At 48.8% G+C, this 20,211-nt stretch overlaps 2 protein-coding genes across 3 annotated transcripts in view; both read left to right on the top strand.

Annotated features, from left to right (window-relative positions):
• Positions 1–4,971, top strand: part of mcm3ap (minichromosome maintenance complex component 3 associated protein) — a 19,808-nt gene extending 14,837 nt beyond the window's left edge. For both annotated transcript variants that reach the window (XM_035408434.1, XM_035408433.1), the window contains exons 22-28: positions 234–513; positions 763–860; positions 1,362–1,752; positions 2,321–2,596; positions 4,011–4,140; positions 4,238–4,433; positions 4,835–4,971. In XM_035408434.1, the coding sequence (XP_035264325.1) occupies positions 234–513; positions 763–860; positions 1,362–1,752; positions 2,321–2,596; positions 4,011–4,140; positions 4,238–4,433; positions 4,835–4,840 (1,377 nt within the window). In that variant the 3' untranslated portion in view covers positions 4,841–4,971. The remainder of the gene's footprint in view (positions 1–233; positions 514–762; positions 861–1,361; positions 1,753–2,320; positions 2,597–4,010; positions 4,141–4,237; positions 4,434–4,834) is intronic.
• Positions 4,972–6,502: 1,531 nt separating this feature from the next.
• lss (lanosterol synthase (2,3-oxidosqualene-lanosterol cyclase)) lies at positions 6,503–19,846 on the top strand. Its single transcript, XM_035408007.1, has 22 exons — positions 6,503–6,619; positions 7,225–7,390; positions 9,076–9,214; positions 10,920–11,028; positions 11,348–11,469; positions 11,567–11,663; positions 12,477–12,612; positions 12,690–12,798; positions 12,886–13,004; positions 13,513–13,610; positions 13,838–13,865; positions 13,960–14,016; positions 14,128–14,199; positions 14,596–14,646; positions 15,910–16,059; positions 16,249–16,345; positions 16,465–16,570; positions 16,767–16,832; positions 16,923–17,003; positions 17,677–17,847; positions 18,465–18,543; positions 18,645–19,846. Exons 1-22 carry the CDS (start codon positions 6,603–6,605, stop codon positions 18,774–18,776), a joined length of 2,202 nt encoding a protein of 733 aa, XP_035263898.1. The 5' UTR covers positions 6,503–6,602; the 3' UTR covers positions 18,777–19,846.
• The last annotated feature ends 365 nt before the right edge of the window (positions 19,847–20,211 follow it).

Raw genomic sequence — 20,211 nt, 5'->3', positions numbered from 1 at the left:
ATGGTTGTTGTTTGTTCATGGTTGTGATTGTGGTTTGTTCGCGGTTGTGGTTTGTTTACGGTTATGATCGTGGTTATGGTTGTGGTTTGTTCACGGTTGTGACTGTGGTTGTGGTTGTCGTTTGTTCATGGTTATGATTGGGGTTATGGTTGTGGTTTGTTCACGGTTGTGATTGGGGTTATGGTTGTGGTTTGTTCACGGTTGTGATTGTGGCTGTGCTCATTTTGGCTCAGGTGGCCCGGGGGCCCCTGAATGAGGAGGGCCAGGCTCTGCTGGAGAAGCAGAAGGACCTGCAGGGCACCAGCGCCCTCGTGCTGCTCCTGCCCCCGCTGCTGGGCTCCAGGGAGGAGAGCCCGGAGGAGCAGGAGGAGCAGGAGGAGGTGTTCCTCATCTCCGCCGTCCTGCAGCTCCGTCAGCTCCAGCAGGCCAGCGCAGGGATGCCCGCCCTCCCGCTGGCGGTGGTGGTGCCCGAGCGGAGCGATCGGCCAATCAGCGATCAGAAACTGGAGGAAGGTACGGCACGAGCGATCCCGTCCCCGGATTGGCCTGTCTTTAACTCTTAAGATCAGGGCTTGTGTTCATAACATGTTTCAGTCATCATTCAGCTGATCCAGAATCAGGTCATCCAGGACATATCCCAACCCTATTCATTATGAGATAAAAGACAAAACTGATCCCAGATCAGTACTCCTGTTCTGAGATGCCTTATTAACGCTGACTAAAATTGTGATCTTTAAACTGAAGTTCTTTGTCCCTGTGCAGATCTGTTTCTGCCAGCAATGGTGGAGGACGGGTTGATTTCTGAGTTTGTGTTCGTACACATCCCTGAGACCACCAGCGACCTGCAGGGCTCTGAACAGGTCAGACACCGTTTTCTCCTTACAGCACACATGTATTTAAATGACAGCCCAGTTCAGAGTGTGGCTGGTGAATGAGGAAGCTTATTCTGAGACTTAACACCATGCCCTCTCTCCCTCTCTTTTTCTCTGTCTATCTCCCCCTCTCCCTTCCTCTCCCCTTCTCGCTCCCCCCTCTCCCTTCCTCTCCCCTTCTCGCTCCCCCCTCCCTCACTCTCTATCCCTCTTTCTCTCTCCCTCTCCCTCCCTCTCTTTCTCTCTCCCTTTCCCCCTCTCCCTCTTTCCCTCTCTCTTTACCTCCCTCTCCGTCTCTCTCTCACTCTTCCCTCCCTCCCTCTCTTTCTCTCTCCCTTTCCCCCTCTCCCTCTTTCCCTCTCTCTTTACCTCCCTCTCTCTCTCACTCTTCCCTCCCTCCCACTCTCTCTCTCTCTCTCTCTCTCTCTCTCTCCCTCCCCCTCTTCCCTCTCTCCCTCTCCCTCTCCCTCCCCCTCTTCCTCCCCCCAGATCGGCCAGGCAGTGCAGTGGCTGGCCGCTCGCTCCCCAGCCCCGGTCAGCCTGTGCTCTCAGACGCTGGTGCAGTTCGTGGAGGGCGGTCTCTGCCGCGAGTTCGGCTCCAGGCTGCACCAGGACAAGCAGGACAGGGAGGGGGCGGGGCTCCCCTGCCAGGAGCCCGCCCCCATCGTCGACCTCTACAACAGCGCGCTGCGCTTCCTCTCCGGCCTGCTCTCGTCCGACGGCCTGGCGGGGCTCTCCTGGCCCCTGGCCGAGTTCTGCCTGCCGGGGGCCGGCGGCCTGCTGCCCCCCCTGGGCTGGAACTCCCCCGAGCACCTGGCCTGGCTGCAGAGGGCCGTCCTGAGCCTGCAGATCCCCGAGTGGGACCTGCCCCCCGCCTCGGGTGCGTCCGCGCCGTTCCCACGCGCGCTGAGCGCTGCCTTTTTTTGTTTTTTATCCCACGCTGTGTGTTTAGCTTTTACCCACACACTGCATTAGCCTTTACTTCAGCTGGGTACACTGGGTACCCTGGATGCGTTTGGACCACCACACCATCTGTAACTGGCAGCACATGCAGCTTCATAGCATAGCATAGAAGCTTTGTTCTGTTACACTGAACAAAAACAACAGCAGCAGATCTGAAGAGTGGCCTGGCAGTCAGTCCACACGTGTCTTGACCTTTTACTAACAATTCGAAGCAAGAGTTATGTATTTTTATTCACTAACAGTTTGGTGAGTTCAGTAATCGCTAAAAATAACTTGTCAAACTGAGTTGAAGGAAAAGTTTAGAAGACAAATGCTAATTGTGTACCGGCCCGTGTCTTGAACACTGACTGTTACACAAGAGCACGTTGTGTGAAGCATCAGCAGTCTGCTGGCACAGGCTGTGGTGGAGTAAGGGCTTTTGCATCATCATTTCTGGTTTGACGTGGCGTCTTATGTCCTCCCGTCTTCTATCTGTCCGTCCGTAGCCCCCTGGCCCCGGCTGTGCGCCTCCATCTTCCAGTACGCGTCCCAGATCCCCCTGTCCCGCCACAGCCAGCCCCTCCTCATGTCCCGCCTGGAGAACCTGCTGGGGCGCGTTCTCGCTCGCTGCCAGCAGGGGGCGCCTCCTCCCTCGGGGGCCGACGAGGAGGGCCACGGCGGGGGGCTGTCCTTCCGCCAGGTGCCCTGGGACGAGATCCTGGTGCTCTGCATCGACCACCGGCTGAAGGACTGGCGTCCCCCGGAGTCCCCCCTGTCCGAAGGTGAGTCCCGCTGGGGGTGGGGGGGTGGGGGGGTGGGGGGGGGCTTGCTGGAGGCCTTGAGGGTACGGCTGTGTGTGCGTTTTGGCTGAAGTGACCCCCCCGGCCTTCACACCGTGGGTACGTGTCACGCCAGTGGGCGTAGCCCTTTTTGTGTTTTCCTTGGTTCTACTCCCCTCTTGCTATCCTGCTATACCGGTAGTTCTCAGACTCGGTCCTGGGGGACTCCTGTGCATGCTGGTTTTCATTCCATCCTCAACAGCAATCCCAGAATTTTAATAAGCTGTTCATTTTTCTTAATTAGATGCTTTTCATGTTTTGGAGCTGGGGTCCCCAGTCTTATCCAGAAAGGGCCAGTGTGGGTGCACACACCTGATCCTGATTCTACTAATCAAGGTGCTTAGCAATGACTCTAGTGATTGATTAGTAGAATCCCACACTGGCCCTTTCTGGAACCCCAGCTCTAAAACATGAAAAGCACCTAATCAAGAAAAATTAACAGCTTGTTAAAATTCTGGGATTGCTGTTGAGGTTGGAATGAAAACCAGCATACACAGGGGTCTCCCAGGACCGAGTTTGAGAACCACTGCGCTATACAATTCCCCCCTCATTGATCTGCCGTTACTCCCATAGACATGCAAATTTAAATTGGCAAGCACAGTCCTGGAAGTAAGCCTGTACTGCGTGTGTTGAGGGCAAAACATTGGAGCTCCCATTGAAGTGAATGGGGAATGTCAAACTTTTGAAGGCAAAATTACAAGTCCCCGATTGTATTTTGAAACTTGATTAACGACCGGGTACGTTTCATGTGAAAAGCAGATCGTGCGATATGTAAAATGTAATAAAATATGCACATTTTCATAAATATTTTCCCAAGGCTTCTGGACCAAAACAGCCATTGTTTCACAAACTGCTGCACGTCATGAAATTTGTGATCACAAAAAAAATAGGCCGATGAGGTTTTCTTTGGTTGTTAAATCACCTTGGCTTTCTACGTTCTACATTCAACGGCCAGCAAGCTCTTTTGGCCTTAAGAATGCGCGGAGGAGGCCGTTTCCTCGTACTTCCCAGGCTTCACTGCCTGACCCCTCCTGCCCTCTCCAGTTCTTGTGTGTGACCTATGGTTGCCCCGGCTGAAGGAGAGTTCCTCCCAGCCAGCCAACCGGAAGCCGACCGCCAGTTCAGATCCCCCAGCGTGCCTCAGTGCCTCCTACCAGATTTTCCATAGAGCATTTTGAATTCCGTTGCACTATTGCCTGTTCTGTTGCACGTTCGCCATGCGTGGTCCCCATTGGTCTGTCCCTTTGTGTAGTTCTGTTAATGTGCATTTAGTCAGTGACTCTGTAGCGGGGGGAAAAGTGAATAGGCAAGCTAACGTAACTGTACGCCATCCACCTCTGATCGCACACCGTTCCAGATGCCATTACGGAGGACGGGGAGATCCTGGTGTACTTCCAGAAGGACAGACTGACGGACTTCAGCCCCCCGAGCAGCTGGACCGCGGCGGTGGCTCAGACTCACCGGGACACGCAGCAGGAGGCCGATCGGTGAGAGAGCGGCGTCGGACATGAGGAGCGGAGCTCCGTCCCCCACCCACCCGACGGTGCCTGACGGGCTTGCTTTTCTCTCTCTCTCCCGCTCCAGGGCCACGCCCGTCTCGGGGCAGAGTCCCACGCCCGCCCCGGCTACGCCGCATCTCCGACAGAGGCTGTTCCACAGCCCGCCGCCGACTCCGCCCCCCCCGCGCCGCGCTGGACATCACCCACACCCCCTCACCCCGAGAGCTGCTGCCGCAGCGCGTTCTCTCCGACCTGCAGGAGGAGAAGAGCCGGAGCCAGAGGTCAGAGGTCACAGCGCACACCCGCACATAAACACACACATACACGCAGTTATTTATACAGCACTTTCCTTGCTTGCTGCACAAAGTGCTTTATACCGTAAGTAAAGCTCCTTTGGCATACTGAGGGGTTTCTCACGGTTAATCTCTGTAAAATGCAAGCCTTGTGAAACACTAACAGGTATTGTAAGATTTCCTTTTATGTAAGAAATTGAATTATGAGCTCAAAAACCCCTAAGCAGTCCTGGAAATGGATAAGGTGCGGACTGACTCGATATGAAATGATTTTCTGCAGAGCATTTTTGTGTTTCTGTGACGTATACCCCATGTACTGTATATAGTGTGTTTGTTACTGAGACGCATGGAGAGTGCTTTGCTCTCTGACTCACTGGCTCCCCCTGCAGGTTTGAGGAGCAGCTGCAGTGCTGGTTGGAGAGGGATCCCATGGACACTTTCTCCATGCCTGCCTTCATGCCTTCCTCGCTCATCTCTGTCCCCGAAATGATGACACCCGCCCCTAAAGCCAGCGCTGCCTGCACTGCACACGCTCAGGTAACCCAGGCAACCACCCTGCCCCGCAGCACTCAGTCACGTTCAGTTTACTGCACTGCACAAGCTACACTGGACACTTCATGTGAACAGGCCCAACAATGTAGTAGTTATTAGTCATAAGAGTACTAGCTCTTCAGAAGTTGCATGTGTCTTTTAGAGGCAATAAATGTACAACCATATAGCAGTTTAACAAAACATCTTGATTACTTAAGCTAAATATCATGCTTTTTGCAAACAGCGTCCTGTATAGTAGTTATTGGTCATTAGCACTTCAGAAGTTGCATGCAACAGAGGCAATAAATGCACATCTGTGTAGAAATTTAACTAAATATATTGATTACGCTAGCTAATTCTCAAAAGTCAGAAGCAAAATGGACTCCAGTTTAAGAGAAAGTAGAAAGTAATGCTCCATTCTTTTTCTGCACCTGTAGGAGATTGACAGTGATGCCCATGGAGACGGTTTGGAGAGCGGCAGTCTGAGAAGCAGGCCGGTGTCTATGACCCAGAGACTGAAAGAGCTACACAGACTGATTTCAGTCAGCCAGAGTGAGGAGCTGGCCTGTGGGCTCCATCTGAACAGCCTTCTGGAGATTGTGGAGGACTGACTGTCCCATCAGCCCCCTGTCTCACACACTCCTGCGGCTCAGAGCAGGACTGCAACTCGTCACCCCGATTTCAGGAGCTGTGCCCGCAACGTTGCATGAATACCATAGATTGTACATTTAATAATCAGTTTGTCCTAAATGTAGCCAAGCTGAAATTATTTTAAAATACTTGAAATGCTTTTCATTATGAGAACATTTATTACTCCAAGGCAGATGACACTGGTTGCTACTAGAGTTGCTTGAAAATGTCATCAGCATTGTACAGAAAATTAGGGAATGGTGTTATTCACACTTAATGTTTGAAGCCCTCACCCAGTAGGACATTTTTCTTCAGTACAAAATATTTCACAAGAAAGCATTTCCTGTCTACTTACTACATTACTAATCATTGGCCTCTAATAAACAAATAGATTAATTTGTTAATTAATAGAAGTTTAATTTAGGAGGTGAATGTCTGCTTTTGGTGCCATTTTTTAATATGTTCAAGATAATATTTTTCTTTTGTTGGAATAAAGTTTGTCTTTATTTTTTTTTGGAATAAAGATTGTCTTCTATACCACTGTTTTGTTCAGTTTTTCTCATGGTGTGATTATCACTCCATTTCTGTAGTTTCTTATGTTTCATGTATTTATTGATGATTAACCAACATCTTGCCGAAAAGTTCTAATTATCATAAGGTCTCTGAAATCGTCGACTAGCAGTATTAAAGTATCTGATAGGCGCGCAAGAATGACCGCTCCACCCCTTTACCGCCCCTCTAACCCCTGATTGGACGGCGTTTCCTCTGCTCATGTCTCCATATGTTTTTTGTCTGCTCGGAAGGCATCGCTTGACTGTATGGGAATTGTAGTTTTCTCCACACACATGCGAATGTTTGAAAACGCAATGTGTATGAATTTGAACTTCATTTCCCGATAATGGTGTGAAAAGGGCGGACCGCCGCGCTACTACGGCAACAAATTAAAGACTCGGTTCATTGTAGAAGTTCATAGGAAATATTTCCTACGAAGACGGTATGATGACGGAAGGAACGTAAGTTAATTTAAATTTATTAAATTCAAAATGAAATCAGACCTACTGTGACTTTTATTTCGGTATATGATGACAGTCTTTAAACAACATAATGCAACAAACTATAAATTCCACATTACTGTACAGGAATACACAGTTCTGTATTTTAAATATGTTGCTGCAAAATTTGAATTAAAAACGTAATAGTACAAGTTCGCTCAAGTGCCACCTCAAACCGTTTCTTTAAAGTTCAGCTACGAATGTAGAACAGGGGATTTTAGTGTGTCGTATGCAGGCGGACATATTTTGCGTGTGAATATATGATTTTTCCGGGTCTTATTTCTTACAGTGACTACCTCGGAAAAACACTGATGATTAAATGAATGATTATGTCAAATGTCTCCAAGAGTTGTGTAAAATTAATATGCAAATAATGAGCCACCGCGCATTCGCTGATTTCTGTGTGGTGACTACTGTTTTCCTTGGAGCAGTAATCACAGTGTGCTGACTTCATTCGCACTGGCCACCGTGAGAGCTAAAGAATCTTTCCCACTCTCTCCCTCCTTCTCCTCCTCCTCCTCTCACTCCCGCACTCACTCACACATGCAAACACTCATTGTGTCCAGGTGTTTGCGGAGACGAGGGGGGCCCTATAAGACGGAGCCTGCTACAGACCTCCATCGCTGGAGGCTGCAGAATGAGGAGGGCAGGCAGACCTGGCGCTACCTGGAGGAGCAGGACTCTGCCCGGGAGCAGTCCATGCTGGAGGCCCATTCTCTGGGCCTGGACACGGTACGGCTCCTGCCTTCATTCTGCCCTTTAAGCCGCGTTTCCACCGCAGGAACTATACCCCGGAACTAGGAACCTTTTGAGGAACTCAGTGCGTTTCCACCGCAGGAACTAGGGTCTAAATTTAGTTCTGGGGGCTTTGTTTTACCCCCCAAAACGTTCCTGCTCGGGGGGTAGTACTTTCCGAAAGTACAGGAACCTTTTGGGTGGAGCTTGCAGCGCTGAACATTTCTGATTGGTCGAGTACTCGTAGCATTTGTGTTGTATTTATTTTACGCCATTACCCGCCATGTTTGAAAATATTCAGCGGCAAACCAATTTATTTTCATAATAACTTCAAATCAAACTTGTATATTATGCGGCGCAGTAGCCTACTTTTGGTTATAGCCTGTCAACGTCTTGGAATTATAACGTGTGCTCTTCTGTTCTTTTCTTGCTTTAGTATTCGTGTTATAAAATGCTAAGCATTCGTTCTGGGACAGCATATTACGTAGGCTACCAAAACATTCAAACGGATTAATTCGGTTGCTGATTATTTTCTTCCGGATTTTCTTTGTTAGCCCGTTGTAATTGACTCAAAACGTTTGATACAGTTATGTGAGGTATGCGGTAGTTCTGCATAATTAACATTGGTGATACAGTACAAGCAAACTGGAAATCACCTTCCGCACTTTTTATCCGGGTAAAATAACAGGTTAATTCTAGTAATCTTCCCTTTAGCTTTTTCAGACTGCCGTAATTTTACTCAATTTTACTGCCATTTTTCAATTCCACGAAAAGACCAGGAAGACTATGGACTAATTTATGGTGCATGGTTCGCATCTGGAGGGCACACTTCGCTGCTCGGCTAGCAGTAACTTCGAAGGAAAGCAAACGGTGGCTGTACCACTACTAATTTACATTTTCACGCAAGTCCGAGTTTTCGTTCTATTCTTATCATTTTGCGATTAGCCTATATGGAATTGACGACAAGAAAGTAATAAAACAGCAAATTGTTTACAACGTGTGCATGTTTTCTGCTGTTAATGAATGTGTTTGAGAGGATATATGAAAATCAATAGGCTAAATACAAAAGTAACCATATATAGTCATTGTTGGTAACCCGTTGTATATAAGTGGAATAAACCCCTCCGGGCTGTCCCGGTTATTAGAAAATAATGTAGGCTACGTCGGTGGTAGTATGGGGTTACAGAAGAAATCATATGACCGATGGACCGACGACAACGTCAGTGGGCTAATTTGCCTAATCTTCGCGGTACTTTAGACCCCGGTGGAAACGCAGACAACCATTAGAAAAACAGTTCTGCCCTGTGTCCGCAGTCTTTCTGCATTTTAAGGGTGGATGGGTGGTTTGTGAGGATGACTTACAATGTATTTCAGTGACTTTCAGTGTTTTAAACCACTGTTTCAGATGAATGTGGTCATTTTGTACTTTGCTTTCAAGGAAGCTAAAGCCAGTTCTCATCTTGTGGAGAGTAGCATTGTCCCATTCTGGTCCATTCCATGAACTGCAGTGGTCATTGGAATATTTGTTCTCAGTGTCACAGTATAATGAGTCTCTCAGCACATTTGCACCTGTTAACGGGGCAGTTGAAGTTGTTACAGGCTGCATGCAGTCTATGGCCATACAGACTGTCCTCAGCTGCTTCCCGTCTCTGTCAGTCATGGTGACCTCTTGACCTCTGCAGAGTGGGTTTTTATCGGACACCCCCCCTGCACACACCGCCCCAGAGGCTGCACAGAAGGGCATGGAGTTCTACCGCCTTCTGCAGGCCGAGGACGGGCACTGGGCCGGGGATTACGGAGGACCTCTCTTCCTGCTGCCCGGTACGGGACATCATTACATTACATTACATTATAGGCATTTAGCTGACGCTCTTATCCAGAGCGACTTACAACAGTGTAACCAAACTCAGGATCAAGTCCACTTAAGTCCATTGAATAAAATGCAGATAAAAGCCTTTACTATAGTAGCATACAGTAAGGAAAAACAAGATAGTCTGAACCAAAAAATTTTTTTTTTTTTTTTTTTTTTTTTTTTTTTTTTTTTAAATAGTTATGGGAGAGGGTTTAGGGAAGAGGAGAGAGGTATACAGAGAAGAGGTGCGTCTTGAGTTTCCGTTTGAAGGTGCTCAGACACTCTGCTGTTCTGACCTCCACTGGAAGATCGTTCCACCATCGTGGGGCCAGAACTGCAAAGAGTCGAGACCTTGTTGCTGCTCGTGTAGGGGGAGGAATCAGCCGCCCTGTAGTAGCCGATCGGAGCGATCTGGCCGGCTTGTAGGGTCTGATCATCTTCTGCAGATAACCAGGAGCTGACCCCTTGACTGCTTGGAAAGCAAGCACCAGTGTCTTAAACCGGATGCGAGCTTGCACTGGTAGCCAGTGGAGGGAGATGAGGAGGGGAGTGACGTGGGAGTCACGAGGGAGGTTGTAAACCAGACGTGCTGCTGCATTCTGGATGAGCTGAAGGGGTCTGGTGGCTGATGCTGGGAGGCCAGCCAGGAGGGAGTTGCAGTAGTCCAGACGTGACAGTATCATGGCCTGGACCAGGAGCTGTGTGGAATAATTGGTGAGGAGTGGTCTTATTCTGCGGATATTGTACAGGATGAACCTGCACGACCGGGTGGTTGCCGCGATATTCTCAGAGAGTGCCAGCCTGTTGTCCAGCACAACTCCAAGATTTCGGGCACTCTGCGAAGGGTGTAGGGGAGTGACTCCTAAAGAAATGGGCAGATGAGAAGTGGGAGAGGTAAGAGAAGGAATATGGAGAAGTTCCGTTTTGCTTGTGTTGAGCTTGAGCTGGTGTTTGGTCATCCAGCTCTGGATGTCACTCAGGCAGGCGGATATGCGATCGGAGACCTGAGTGTCTGTGGGAGAGAAAGAGTAGAAAAGTTGAATATCATCTGCATAGAGATGATATGACATGCCATGGGCGGCAATAACAGGGCCAAGGGACCTAGTATACAGAGAAAAGAGGAGGGGACCAAGGACAGAGCCCTGAGGGACCCCAGTTGTGAGGGGACGAGGAGCTGATACTGCACCGGCCCAGGCAACCTGGAAGGAGCGGCCGGAGAGATAGGACGCAATCCAGTTGAGGGCTGGTCCGCAAATTCCCAATTCTGTCAGGGAAGACAGAAGTGTAGGATGGTCAACGGTGTCGAAGGCAGCTGAGAGGTCAAGAAGAATGCATACGATAGTTTAACGGCAGGGCGGAGTTGGGAGCAGCTCACTGACAGAGAGCAATCGCATCATGCAGGTTTCTCCCCTGTTAGGAGCAGAGAATTCATGAAAACCAGGAAAATAAAGACTGCATGTATTGAAGTGTTTGTTTAACAGGCCTCCTCTACACACATTTTTATAGAGATGGGTTCAAGCAGACCAGTTTATTCACTGACAGATAGCCATGCATGTATGCAGTGAACACAATTTGTGTTTGTGTGCGTGTGATTTTGTGTGTGTGTGTTTGTGTTTGTGCCTGTGTGTGTGTGTATTAACCTGATTTGTTCTTCCTGTGTATTCCTCCGTGAAGGTCTCCTGATCACCTGCCATGTTGCCAGTATCCCTCTACCTGAGGCCTGGAAGAAGGAGATGGTTCGCTACCTGCGCTCAGTGCAGCTGCCAGATGGGGGCTGGGGTCTGTAAGTGTGGACCCCCCCCCCCTTCCACTCCTCACAGTCACACCCCCCTCCCCCTATTCGCACACTCACACCTACACAGTACCTCTCTCATCCCTACATCAATGGACCTGCACAACTAATTTAAAGAGTGCATGTGTGTGCGCTTCTGGGCAGGCAGTTGAAGATTTCAGCTGTTTGAGGGAAATTTGGATTATGGATCCCTTTGTGTTTAATGACATGCAGTATGCCCAACAAACCGATTCATTTTCATTATTAGGTGAATGTGTAGTATTTGGAATGCTGCAAGTAATAACCACTTTACTGTCGGCGGTGTTCTCAGGCACATTGAGGACAAGTCTACAGTTTTTGGTACGGCTCTGAGCTACACGACACTAAGGATTCTGGGAGTTGGGCCTGATGATCCAGATATGGTGCGAGCCAGAAACAACCTGCACGAAAAAGGTCAGGGGTCAATTTGTTTTTTGTTTTTTTACTTAAAGACCTAACAATTCTTAACTGTTAAAATGTGAAAGGACATTTCTGCTGCTGTTTCCTGCAGGGGGCGCTGTTGGCATCCCTTCCTGGGGTAAATTCTGGTTGGCTGTCCTTAATGTGTACAGCTGGGAAGGAATGAACACTCTCCTCCCGGAGATGTGGTAAGTCTGTCCCTGTGAATCAAGGAAATGGAGTGATTCATTTTCACGTTTTTTTTTAACGCACAAGGCAGCACTGATTTCAAGTGACAGCTCATTTTCTTTTACTTCCTATTCTTGTCTATCTCTTCTGGTTTGTTTGCAGGTTGGATTGCGTGTTTGACCATTGACTCCTTCTGTTTGACTCTGTTCGATTCTTGCGTTTGCTGTACTAGTTGGTCTGCAGCGGATTTTGTGTATTTGACTCTGTTTTGTGCAATTCAACCTTGGCTCACGTTCACCCCTCTGCTCGCCGTATTGTGAAGCCGGCTGGGTTACTAATCCCTCCACAGGGACACTATTTAGTCATTTCTCCTTTATTATTTTTGAAGATGATGCTGGGTTGGATTTTAAATCTCTGCTGGGGCTATGCTATTCTGACTCTTGGTCTCAGCCTGCAGATTAAGTGTCCTGAAGCACAGAATTTAAAGCCGCCCCATACCTAGCAAACCTTCCAGGACTAGCCAGGCTTCAGTTAGTATTGGACAGGCAGAGAAGGATTGGAGTTAGTCATTCCCCACTCACTTCTCTTATTCTTTGTTCTGTCACGGTCTGACCTAGACCGGGTCTTAACACACGGGTTGAAGGGGTGGTTACGTTTTTTGATAAATTAAATATTTAAAAACAACACAATATTCACCCTGTACAAACCAATCAATGGTTTGTGCTCAATTCCAACTTCAGTGTCCACATGGAATTTTGTTACTGTGGAAATATCCTGCTTTGTGGTGCAGTTCGCTGGTTAAAGCACAGTGCTGTCCTGTGTGTGCGTCTCAGGTTGTTCCCCACCTGGTTCCCGGCGCACCCCTCCACCCTGTGGTGTCACTGCCGGCAGGTGTACCTGCCCATGAGCTACTGCTACGCCGTGAGACTCCGAGCTCAGGAGGACCCCATCGTGCTCAGCCTCAGACAGGTGCAGTGGAACGGTCCGTCCACCAGATGGCAGCAGAGCGTGCTTACCTTCAGCAGCTGACCAGTGTGTGTTTGCAGGAGCTGTACGTCCAGGACTACTCCACCATCGACTGGCCCGCGCAGAGGAACCACGTGGCCGCCTGCGACTTGTACACGCCCCACAGCACGCTGCTGTCCGTCGCTTACCGTAAGGGCTCGCCGTTTCGGACCTGTGCGTTTCAGAGCGCGCCGTCCCCAGACCGTAACCCCGCGCCATGTTGCGTGGTTTCCGCAGTGATAATGAACGTGTACGAGGCTCACCACAGCGCCGGCCTGCGAGAGAGAGCGGTGAAGGAGCTGTACGACCACATCAAGGCCGACGACCGCTTCACCAAGTGCATCAGCATTGGCCCTGTGAGTGTGGCAACCCCCCAAGCTAACGGGGAGCGTTTTCACAGTGATGCTTTAATAAAGGGGTCAATGCAATACTGCTGACATACTGGTGCAGAAACCCGGCATGAACAATGACCGATGACATTCCATGGCAACATAACTTTCTCTCACTGAAGAAATAGTTCAGCATTCGTAGTCAAATTTATGGTTATGTTAATAACTACAGTCATTAGTTTAGTTTACAGGCATTTAGCAGACGCTCTTATCCAGAGCGACTTACATTGTATCCAGTTATACAGCTGGATATATACTGGAGCAATGCAGGTTAAGTACCTTGCTCAAGGGTACAACAGCAGTGTCCTACTGGGGAATCAAACCTGTAGGTTCCAACTCCAAGACCAACTCCTTAGCCATTATACTACACTGCCGCCTAGTCATCCTTTACGTATGTGGTCAGGGCTTTACTGCCGCTCCAGAGTGACTGAGCATGAGGTCTGACTCCCCTCCCCCCCACCACCTCCATCCCCAGATCTCCAAGACCATTAACATGCTGGTGCGCTGGCACGTGGATGGACCCACGTCCCCAGCCTTCCAGGAGCACGTGTCCAGGATCCCAGACTACCTGTGGTGAGCGAGGCCTGTAGTGCGCTGCATACATTACCCATGAGCCTCTGCTACAGCATGCCTGTGAACTCCCACGACAAAGCAGTCTTGTGGTTTCAGTTAGTGAGCTCATATCAGAAAAAATACACTGGTTTCTTTTGCTGTCTGCAACACTAGCACTGAACATGCAGAAAAACAGATTGTCTCCCATTTTGTGGATTAAATGGTGAAATCTCCCATCCTTTTTCCAGGCTAGGACTCGATGGGATGAAGATGCAGGTGAGTTGGGCTGAAAGTGGGCTGGGCTGAAGTGCCTTTTTCCTGGAGCTTGTGACACAGGTCATCTCTAACCTGCCCGCTTCTCACCTGACAGGGCACCAATGGGTCCCAGCTCTGGGACACCACATTTGCTGTCCAGGCCTACCTGGAGGTAAGGCCCATTACAGCTGAGCACCAGTCAGGTGCTTTGATGTGCGTTTATACTGGTTTTATTCATGTTTAGCGGATGCGTTTGTTGAAACGTTGATTCTCTGTCTCTCAGGCGGGTGCTCACGACAGTCCCAGGTTTACGGAGTGCCTCAGACACGCCCACCAGTTCTTCACCCTCACACAGGTGAGTGTCTCAGACACGCCCACCAGTTCTTTACCTTCACATAGGTGAGTGCCTCACACATGCCCACCAGTTCTTTACCCTCACATAGGTGAGTGCCTCAGACAAGTCTGATTAACATTCAGGCTGTACATCAGGGGTACAATCTGTATCAGGATTTTGTGCTAACTTCTGCTCTTCATTATTTGAATGGCTCAATACTGTCTTGATCAGACATTTCTATAAGAGCCAGTTACAGCCACAGACAGTTTACTGAACACTGAGATGAAGGTAACTGGCTGGAGCAAGAACCAGCATGTAGATCGGCCCCCAGGACCAGAGTTTTCATTTTGGTTATTGTTGTGTCGTGTTGTCAGTTATATAGTATCTGACTAATTCTCTTTCATATCTATGTTTTAGATACCAGATAATCCACCAGAATACCAGAAATACTACAGACAAATGAACAAGGTATACACAGTGGGATTTGCATTAAATGCAAGTCAAACAAAAGATTAATACTGTGGGTAATGATGCAATGATTATTATCTGAGGATCACATTATTTGTGTGCGTGTGTGTGCATGTTTGTGTGTGTGTGTATGTTTGTGTATGTGCACGTTCATTTGTGTGTGTGTGTGTGTGCGTCTGTGTGTGCGTGTGTGTGTGTGTGTGCGTCTGTGTGTCTGTGTGTGCGTCTGTGTGTGCGTCTGTGTGTGTGTGCGTGCGTGTGTGTGTGCGTCTGTGTGTGTGTGTGTGTGCGTCTGTGTGTGTGTGTGTGTGTGTGTGTGTGCGTCTGTGCGTCTGTGTGTGCGTCTGTGTGTGTGTGCGTGCGTGTGTGTGTGCGTCTGTGTGTGTGTGTGTGTGTGGGTGTGTGTGCGTCTGTGTGTGTGTGTGTGCACGTCTGTGTGTGTGTCTGTGTGTGTGCGTCTGTGTGTGTGTGTGTGTGTGCGTCTGTGTGTGTGCGTCTGTGTGTGTGTGTGTGTGTGTGTGCGTCTGTGTGTGTGTGTGTGTGTGTGTGCGTCTGTGTGTGTGTGTGTGCGTCTGTGTTTGTGTGTGTGTGTGTGCGTCTGTGTGTGTGTGTGTGTGCGTCTGTGTGTGTGTGTGTGTGTGCGTCTGTGTGTGCGTCTGTGTGTGCGTCTGTGTGTGTGTCTGTGTGTGTGTGCGTCTGTGTGTGTGTGTGTGTGTGCGTCTGTGTGTGTGTGTGCGTCTGTGTGTGTGTGTGTGTGTGTGTGTGTGTGTGTGTGTGTCTGTGTGTGTGTGTGTGTGTGTGTGTGTGTGTGTGTGTGTGTGTCTGTGTGTGTGTGTGTGTGTGTGTGCGTCTGTGTGTGTGTGTGTGTGTGTGTGTGTGTGTGCGTCTGTGTGTGTGTGTGTGTGTGCGTGCGTCTGTGTGTGTGTGTGTGTGTGTGTGTGTGTGCGTGTGTGTGTGTGTGTGTGTGTGTGTGTGTGTGTGTGTGTGTGTGTGTGTGTGTGTGCGTCTGTGTGTGCGTCTGTGTGTGTGTGTGTGTGTGTGTGTGTGTGTGTGTGTGTGTGTGTGTGTGTGTGTGTGCGTCTGTGTGTGTGTGTGTGTGTGTGTGTGTGTGTGTGTGCGTGTGTGTGTGTGTGTGTGTGTGTGCGTCTGTGTGTGTGTGTGTGCGCGTCTGTGTGTGTGTGTGTGTGTGTGCGTGTGTGTGTGTGTGTGTGTGTGTGTATGTGTGTGTGTGTGTGCGTGTGTCTGTGTGTGTGTGTGTATCAGGGTGGGTTCCCCTTCAGCACGCGGGACTGTGGCTGGATTGTAGCGGACTGCACGGCAGAGGGGCTGAAGTCGGTGATGCTGCTGCAGGAGCAGTGTCCCTTCATCACTCAGCACATTCCCCCAGAGCGCCTCTATGACGCCGTCAACGTGGTGAGAATCAACACTATGTTATCTGGATTCAGCCGGTCAACACGCCAGGCTTTACCAGCGCCCCCTCAAACTGAGCCAGCCAATCCCTGCGTTCAGACTGTGTCTCCATGGCTGCGTTCCTGCGTAAACTGTCCTCAGACTGTGGCCCTCTGTTGAGACTGTGGCTCTCTGTCGCTGTCTCTGTTCCAGCTGCTGAGCATGAGAAACCCTGACGGCGGGTTCGCCACGTACGAAACCAAGCGTGGGGGGCGTCTCCTGGAGCTCCTCAACCCCTCTGAGGTGTTTGGTGAGTCCGCCCCGCCCTGCCCCGCCCCGCCCCGCCCCATGGAGACCAGCTGTTCTCAGGACAGATGCCACCCTTTTAAAAGCGTAGCAGGTTCACTGAGGACCTTTCTTGTTTTTCAGGTGACATCATGATAGATTACACGTATGTGGAGTGCACTTCAGCCGTGATGCAGGCCCTCAAACACTTCCACCAGGTGTTCCCAGATCACCGGCCACAGGAGATCAGGTATAAACACTGTCCACACCACGTGTGATAAACACGCATTGCTAGTGATCCCATATCAGTGGTATAGATACTTCTGTATCTACAGTAAAGTTCAGAAGTCATGTAGCCATTTCCTGTGTGTATTATGTGGATTTAGGCCTTTGTGGTGATATGACGCCGGTCAGATGTTTCTCCTGAATCTGCTTGTATGTGTCAGATCCACTCTGAGGGACGGGTTGGAGTATTGCAGGAAGGTGCAGCGTCCTGATGGATCATGGGAAGGGTAGGCTCTGGCTCTTTTTTTTGCGGTGTAGTTTTGCCTCTTTTCACCAGTCATAAACTGGATGGATAATTAAATATTCCCACCTTTCAGGTCCTGGGGAGTGTGCTTCACCTACGGGGTGTGGTTTGGACTGGAGGCATTTTCATGTATGGGCCACACCTTCCAGAACAGGTACTGAACCAGTAGGATTACTGAAGCAACAGGAGATGACATTAGGGTTAATAAAGTTTCTGGAGCTCACATACGGGTTAATGAAGCTTCTGGAGCTAAAATCAGGATTAATGAAGTCTCACAAGGTGACATAAGGGTTAATAAATCTTCTGCTGAGGCCGTAAGGGTTCACAAAGCTTCTCGAGGTGGCATAACGGTTAATACAGCTTGTGGTGCTGACATAACAGTTAATAAAGCTTCTGGTGCTGACATAAGGGTTAATGAAGTTTTTGGAACTGACATAAAGGTTCTGGAAATGATATGAGTGTTAATAAAGCTTTTGGAGCTGATATTAGGGTTAACTAGAAAGGTTACAATTCCTGAAGGAATTGTGTGGGCTTGCTTTGCTGGATCTGAACATTCTACAATGCTTTCCTATGGGTAAAAATTGCTCACAAAAAGTTGAATACTTCAAAAAGTTTAAAATATTTCAGAAATCTAGATACAAGCAACAATGTCTGGAACTAGTCGGTCATTTTTGGTGTAAAAAGTTTGAATGTAGTGCAAAAACTGTAGGACTAGTTAGAGCTAGAAAAATTGGGCGGAAAGTGCAGATAATAAAAAAAAAAAGAAAGATATCAAGAGCGGGCTTGCTGAAGAAAGCCGACTAATGAAGCTTCTCACCCCCCCCCAGGGAGGCGTGCCAGGAGGTGCAGCGCGCCTGCGCGTTCCTCCTGTCCAGGCAGATGGAGGACGGGGGCTGGGGGGAGGACTTTGAGTCCTGCGAGCAGCGACGCTACGTCCAGAGCGACGGGTCCCAGATCCACAACACCTGCTGGGCCCTGCTGGGGCTGATGGCCGCCAGGTAGCCGCAGCCAGAGCCTCCAGTTCTCCTCGTTCCACCCCGTTATCAAAAACACAATGATTCGGCTTCACCGCTGTTCATCTGATGAAGGCCAGAGCCGCCAAAGCCTCATGTTTTTAAGAGAGAACAAATCTGTAGGAATTCGGCGTGTGCACTTTGGGCGAGAAAGGTGGAGTAGCACTTTGCTCTTACCAATGTCCTCCTCAGAGGGGCGATGCTAGAAGAAAAATGTATTGCAGTACATCGTAGAGCTGTTGTTTGGCAATATTGTAATTGTGATTCCAAAATGATGCATTCTGTGTAATGCATGATTCTACTGGAGTTTCACACCGTGTAAAAAATATAGTTGATGACTTTCAAATGACTTTTAAGTGGTTCCTTACTCTTATCGTGTCTCTCATATTTTTATGCGAGCGTACACACTGTGAAAGACTCTCAGTCTCCATTTGAAGCGAATGGAGAGCTAGCACAGGGTCAGTTGGAGAAGAGCCAGATTTGTTCAGGTGATCTGAGCAATGAAAGGAAGATTCACTCTCTTTAGTCGTGTGACTGTCTTTGTGGCACCCAGCCCAGCCTTTGTCCTCACTGCCTTTGTTTTTGTGTTCTTCTTTTGTCAGGTATCCAGATGTCGAGGTCATAGAGAAGGGGATCCAGGTTCTGATCGACAGGCAGCTGCCCAATGGAGACTGGCCCCAGGTGAGATTCCACCCTTCGGTGCCAGACTGGTTCTTTTCCTCCTCGTGACACTGCTGTCTCCTGCTGACATGTTCATCCAATATGGCTTCCCTCACCTGTAGGAGAACATCCCGGGCGTGTTCAACAAGAGCTGCGCCATCAGCTACACCTCTTACCGGAACGTCTTCCCCATCTGGACCCTGGGGCGCTTCTCCCGCCTGTTCCCCTCCAGTCCCCTTGCTGAAAAGCTCTGAGAGGTCAGGGGTCACCAGAACTGACCTCTGTCACTGGACTCGTAGAGTAGGGGACGTGCCTTTTTGTCTGCCAATATTTCCACTGCCCCGCCCTGACTGTGTGCGACAGGTAGCGCGTGCTGCAGTTGAGCCAGGCCCAGGACACGCACCACAGCGCGCCTGGGGTCGGGAGGGTGGAGCTGACGTGTGGGCGGGGCATGGGAAAACAAGCCCTGTTTTCAGTGCTCAGTGTCTGCATGGAACCATACTCCAGTTGTCATATCTTTAACAGACCACGCTGGAGTGAACAGACCATCAGCCCAACCGCCGTTAAAATAAAATGAAGGTCACATGACATGCAGCAGAAATGCATGCTGGGCTGCATTAGTGCAGCTGATGTGCCGCTCACACGTGCCTTCGAAAATATTGCTTAATAATGTTAAATCTCGCGTAGACTTTTTAACTACTGAGCAAACAGAACAAGTGGCCTAAAAATGTTGGTGTTTGTAAAATATCCTAGAATCACTGATTTGTCATGACTACATTTTAATAATGCAAAATAAAATGTGTGTTTTGTATGCATTATCCTAACCACAGAGGTGGACAATCCAGGGGTCAGAAAGTAAAAGTCCTGCCATGTATTTCATCCACCCCTGAACTCAGCCAGCTGATTTAGCTCTACCTCCTGGTTGAAGAATGGTGCTCATTAGCAAATCCAGGTGACTGGAACAAAATCCTGGGATGAACTTTTACTTTCTGAACCTGGATTGTCCAGCTCTGCCTAACCATTATTGTACAAGTTTTTGAAATCTGTCACATTTGCATTATGCTAAAACAGACTGAAACAATGTTGGGTTTTCTCATTACTTTTGCCATTTGCTTTGTGTTTCAACTCTTCTTTTTCCACAAATGGTTTAGCTTCAGTAACCATGTGTCCACATTTTCAGGATAGACGACCCCGCTGATTTTAGCTATAGGTCTGTCAGTTAATCATGGAAAAAATTTAAGGCCTTCCAAGTGGAATCATTTTATGCAAAGCATTAGTTGTCTGAGAATGGATGTGTCTAATTAAAATACGTTAAAAAAAATAATCATTTTGGCTCACATCATCTTCTGGCCTTACAAGGTAAATCATCATTAGACATTATACTGTTTAATTAAACACAATCAAGAGCTCTTTATGTTTTACCGATTATAAATGAGTTTGGGACAAAAATGAATGTGCACAAGGGTGCCCCAGAACCAGGGTGGGGAACCCCTGATTTAGACCTTTTCTTATTTACGTGAGGAAGCCCTGATTTACAACTTTTCTCATGCATGTGTAGTGTTTTTGAGCTGTGTTGTTGGTCCATAGATGAGATTACAGCATGTCTGTGCTATCACTACAGAAGGTCAACATAACCGAGGGGGAGGTTCTCTGAACCAATGGGCTTGCTCAATCTTCCGAAAGTGGACT

This window comes from Anguilla anguilla, chromosome 3 (genome assembly GCF_013347855.1).
Source record: "Anguilla anguilla isolate fAngAng1 chromosome 3, fAngAng1.pri, whole genome shotgun sequence".
Classification (NCBI taxonomy): domain Eukaryota; kingdom Metazoa; phylum Chordata; class Actinopteri; order Anguilliformes; family Anguillidae; genus Anguilla; species Anguilla anguilla.
This window is presented reverse-complemented; position numbering and strand designations above follow the sequence as displayed.

Excerpts from the sequence above, each read along its gene's own strand:
- lss (XM_035408007.1), top strand. Across the intron at positions 12,799-12,885 it reads GCTGCTGTCCGTCGCTTACC|TGATAATGAACGTGTACGAG; the intron begins GTAAGGGCTCGC and ends TGGTTTCCGCAG. Across the intron at positions 14,017-14,127 it reads CTGTCCAGGCCTACCTGGAG|GCGGGTGCTCACGACAGTCC; the intron begins GTAAGGCCCATT and ends TCTGTCTCTCAG.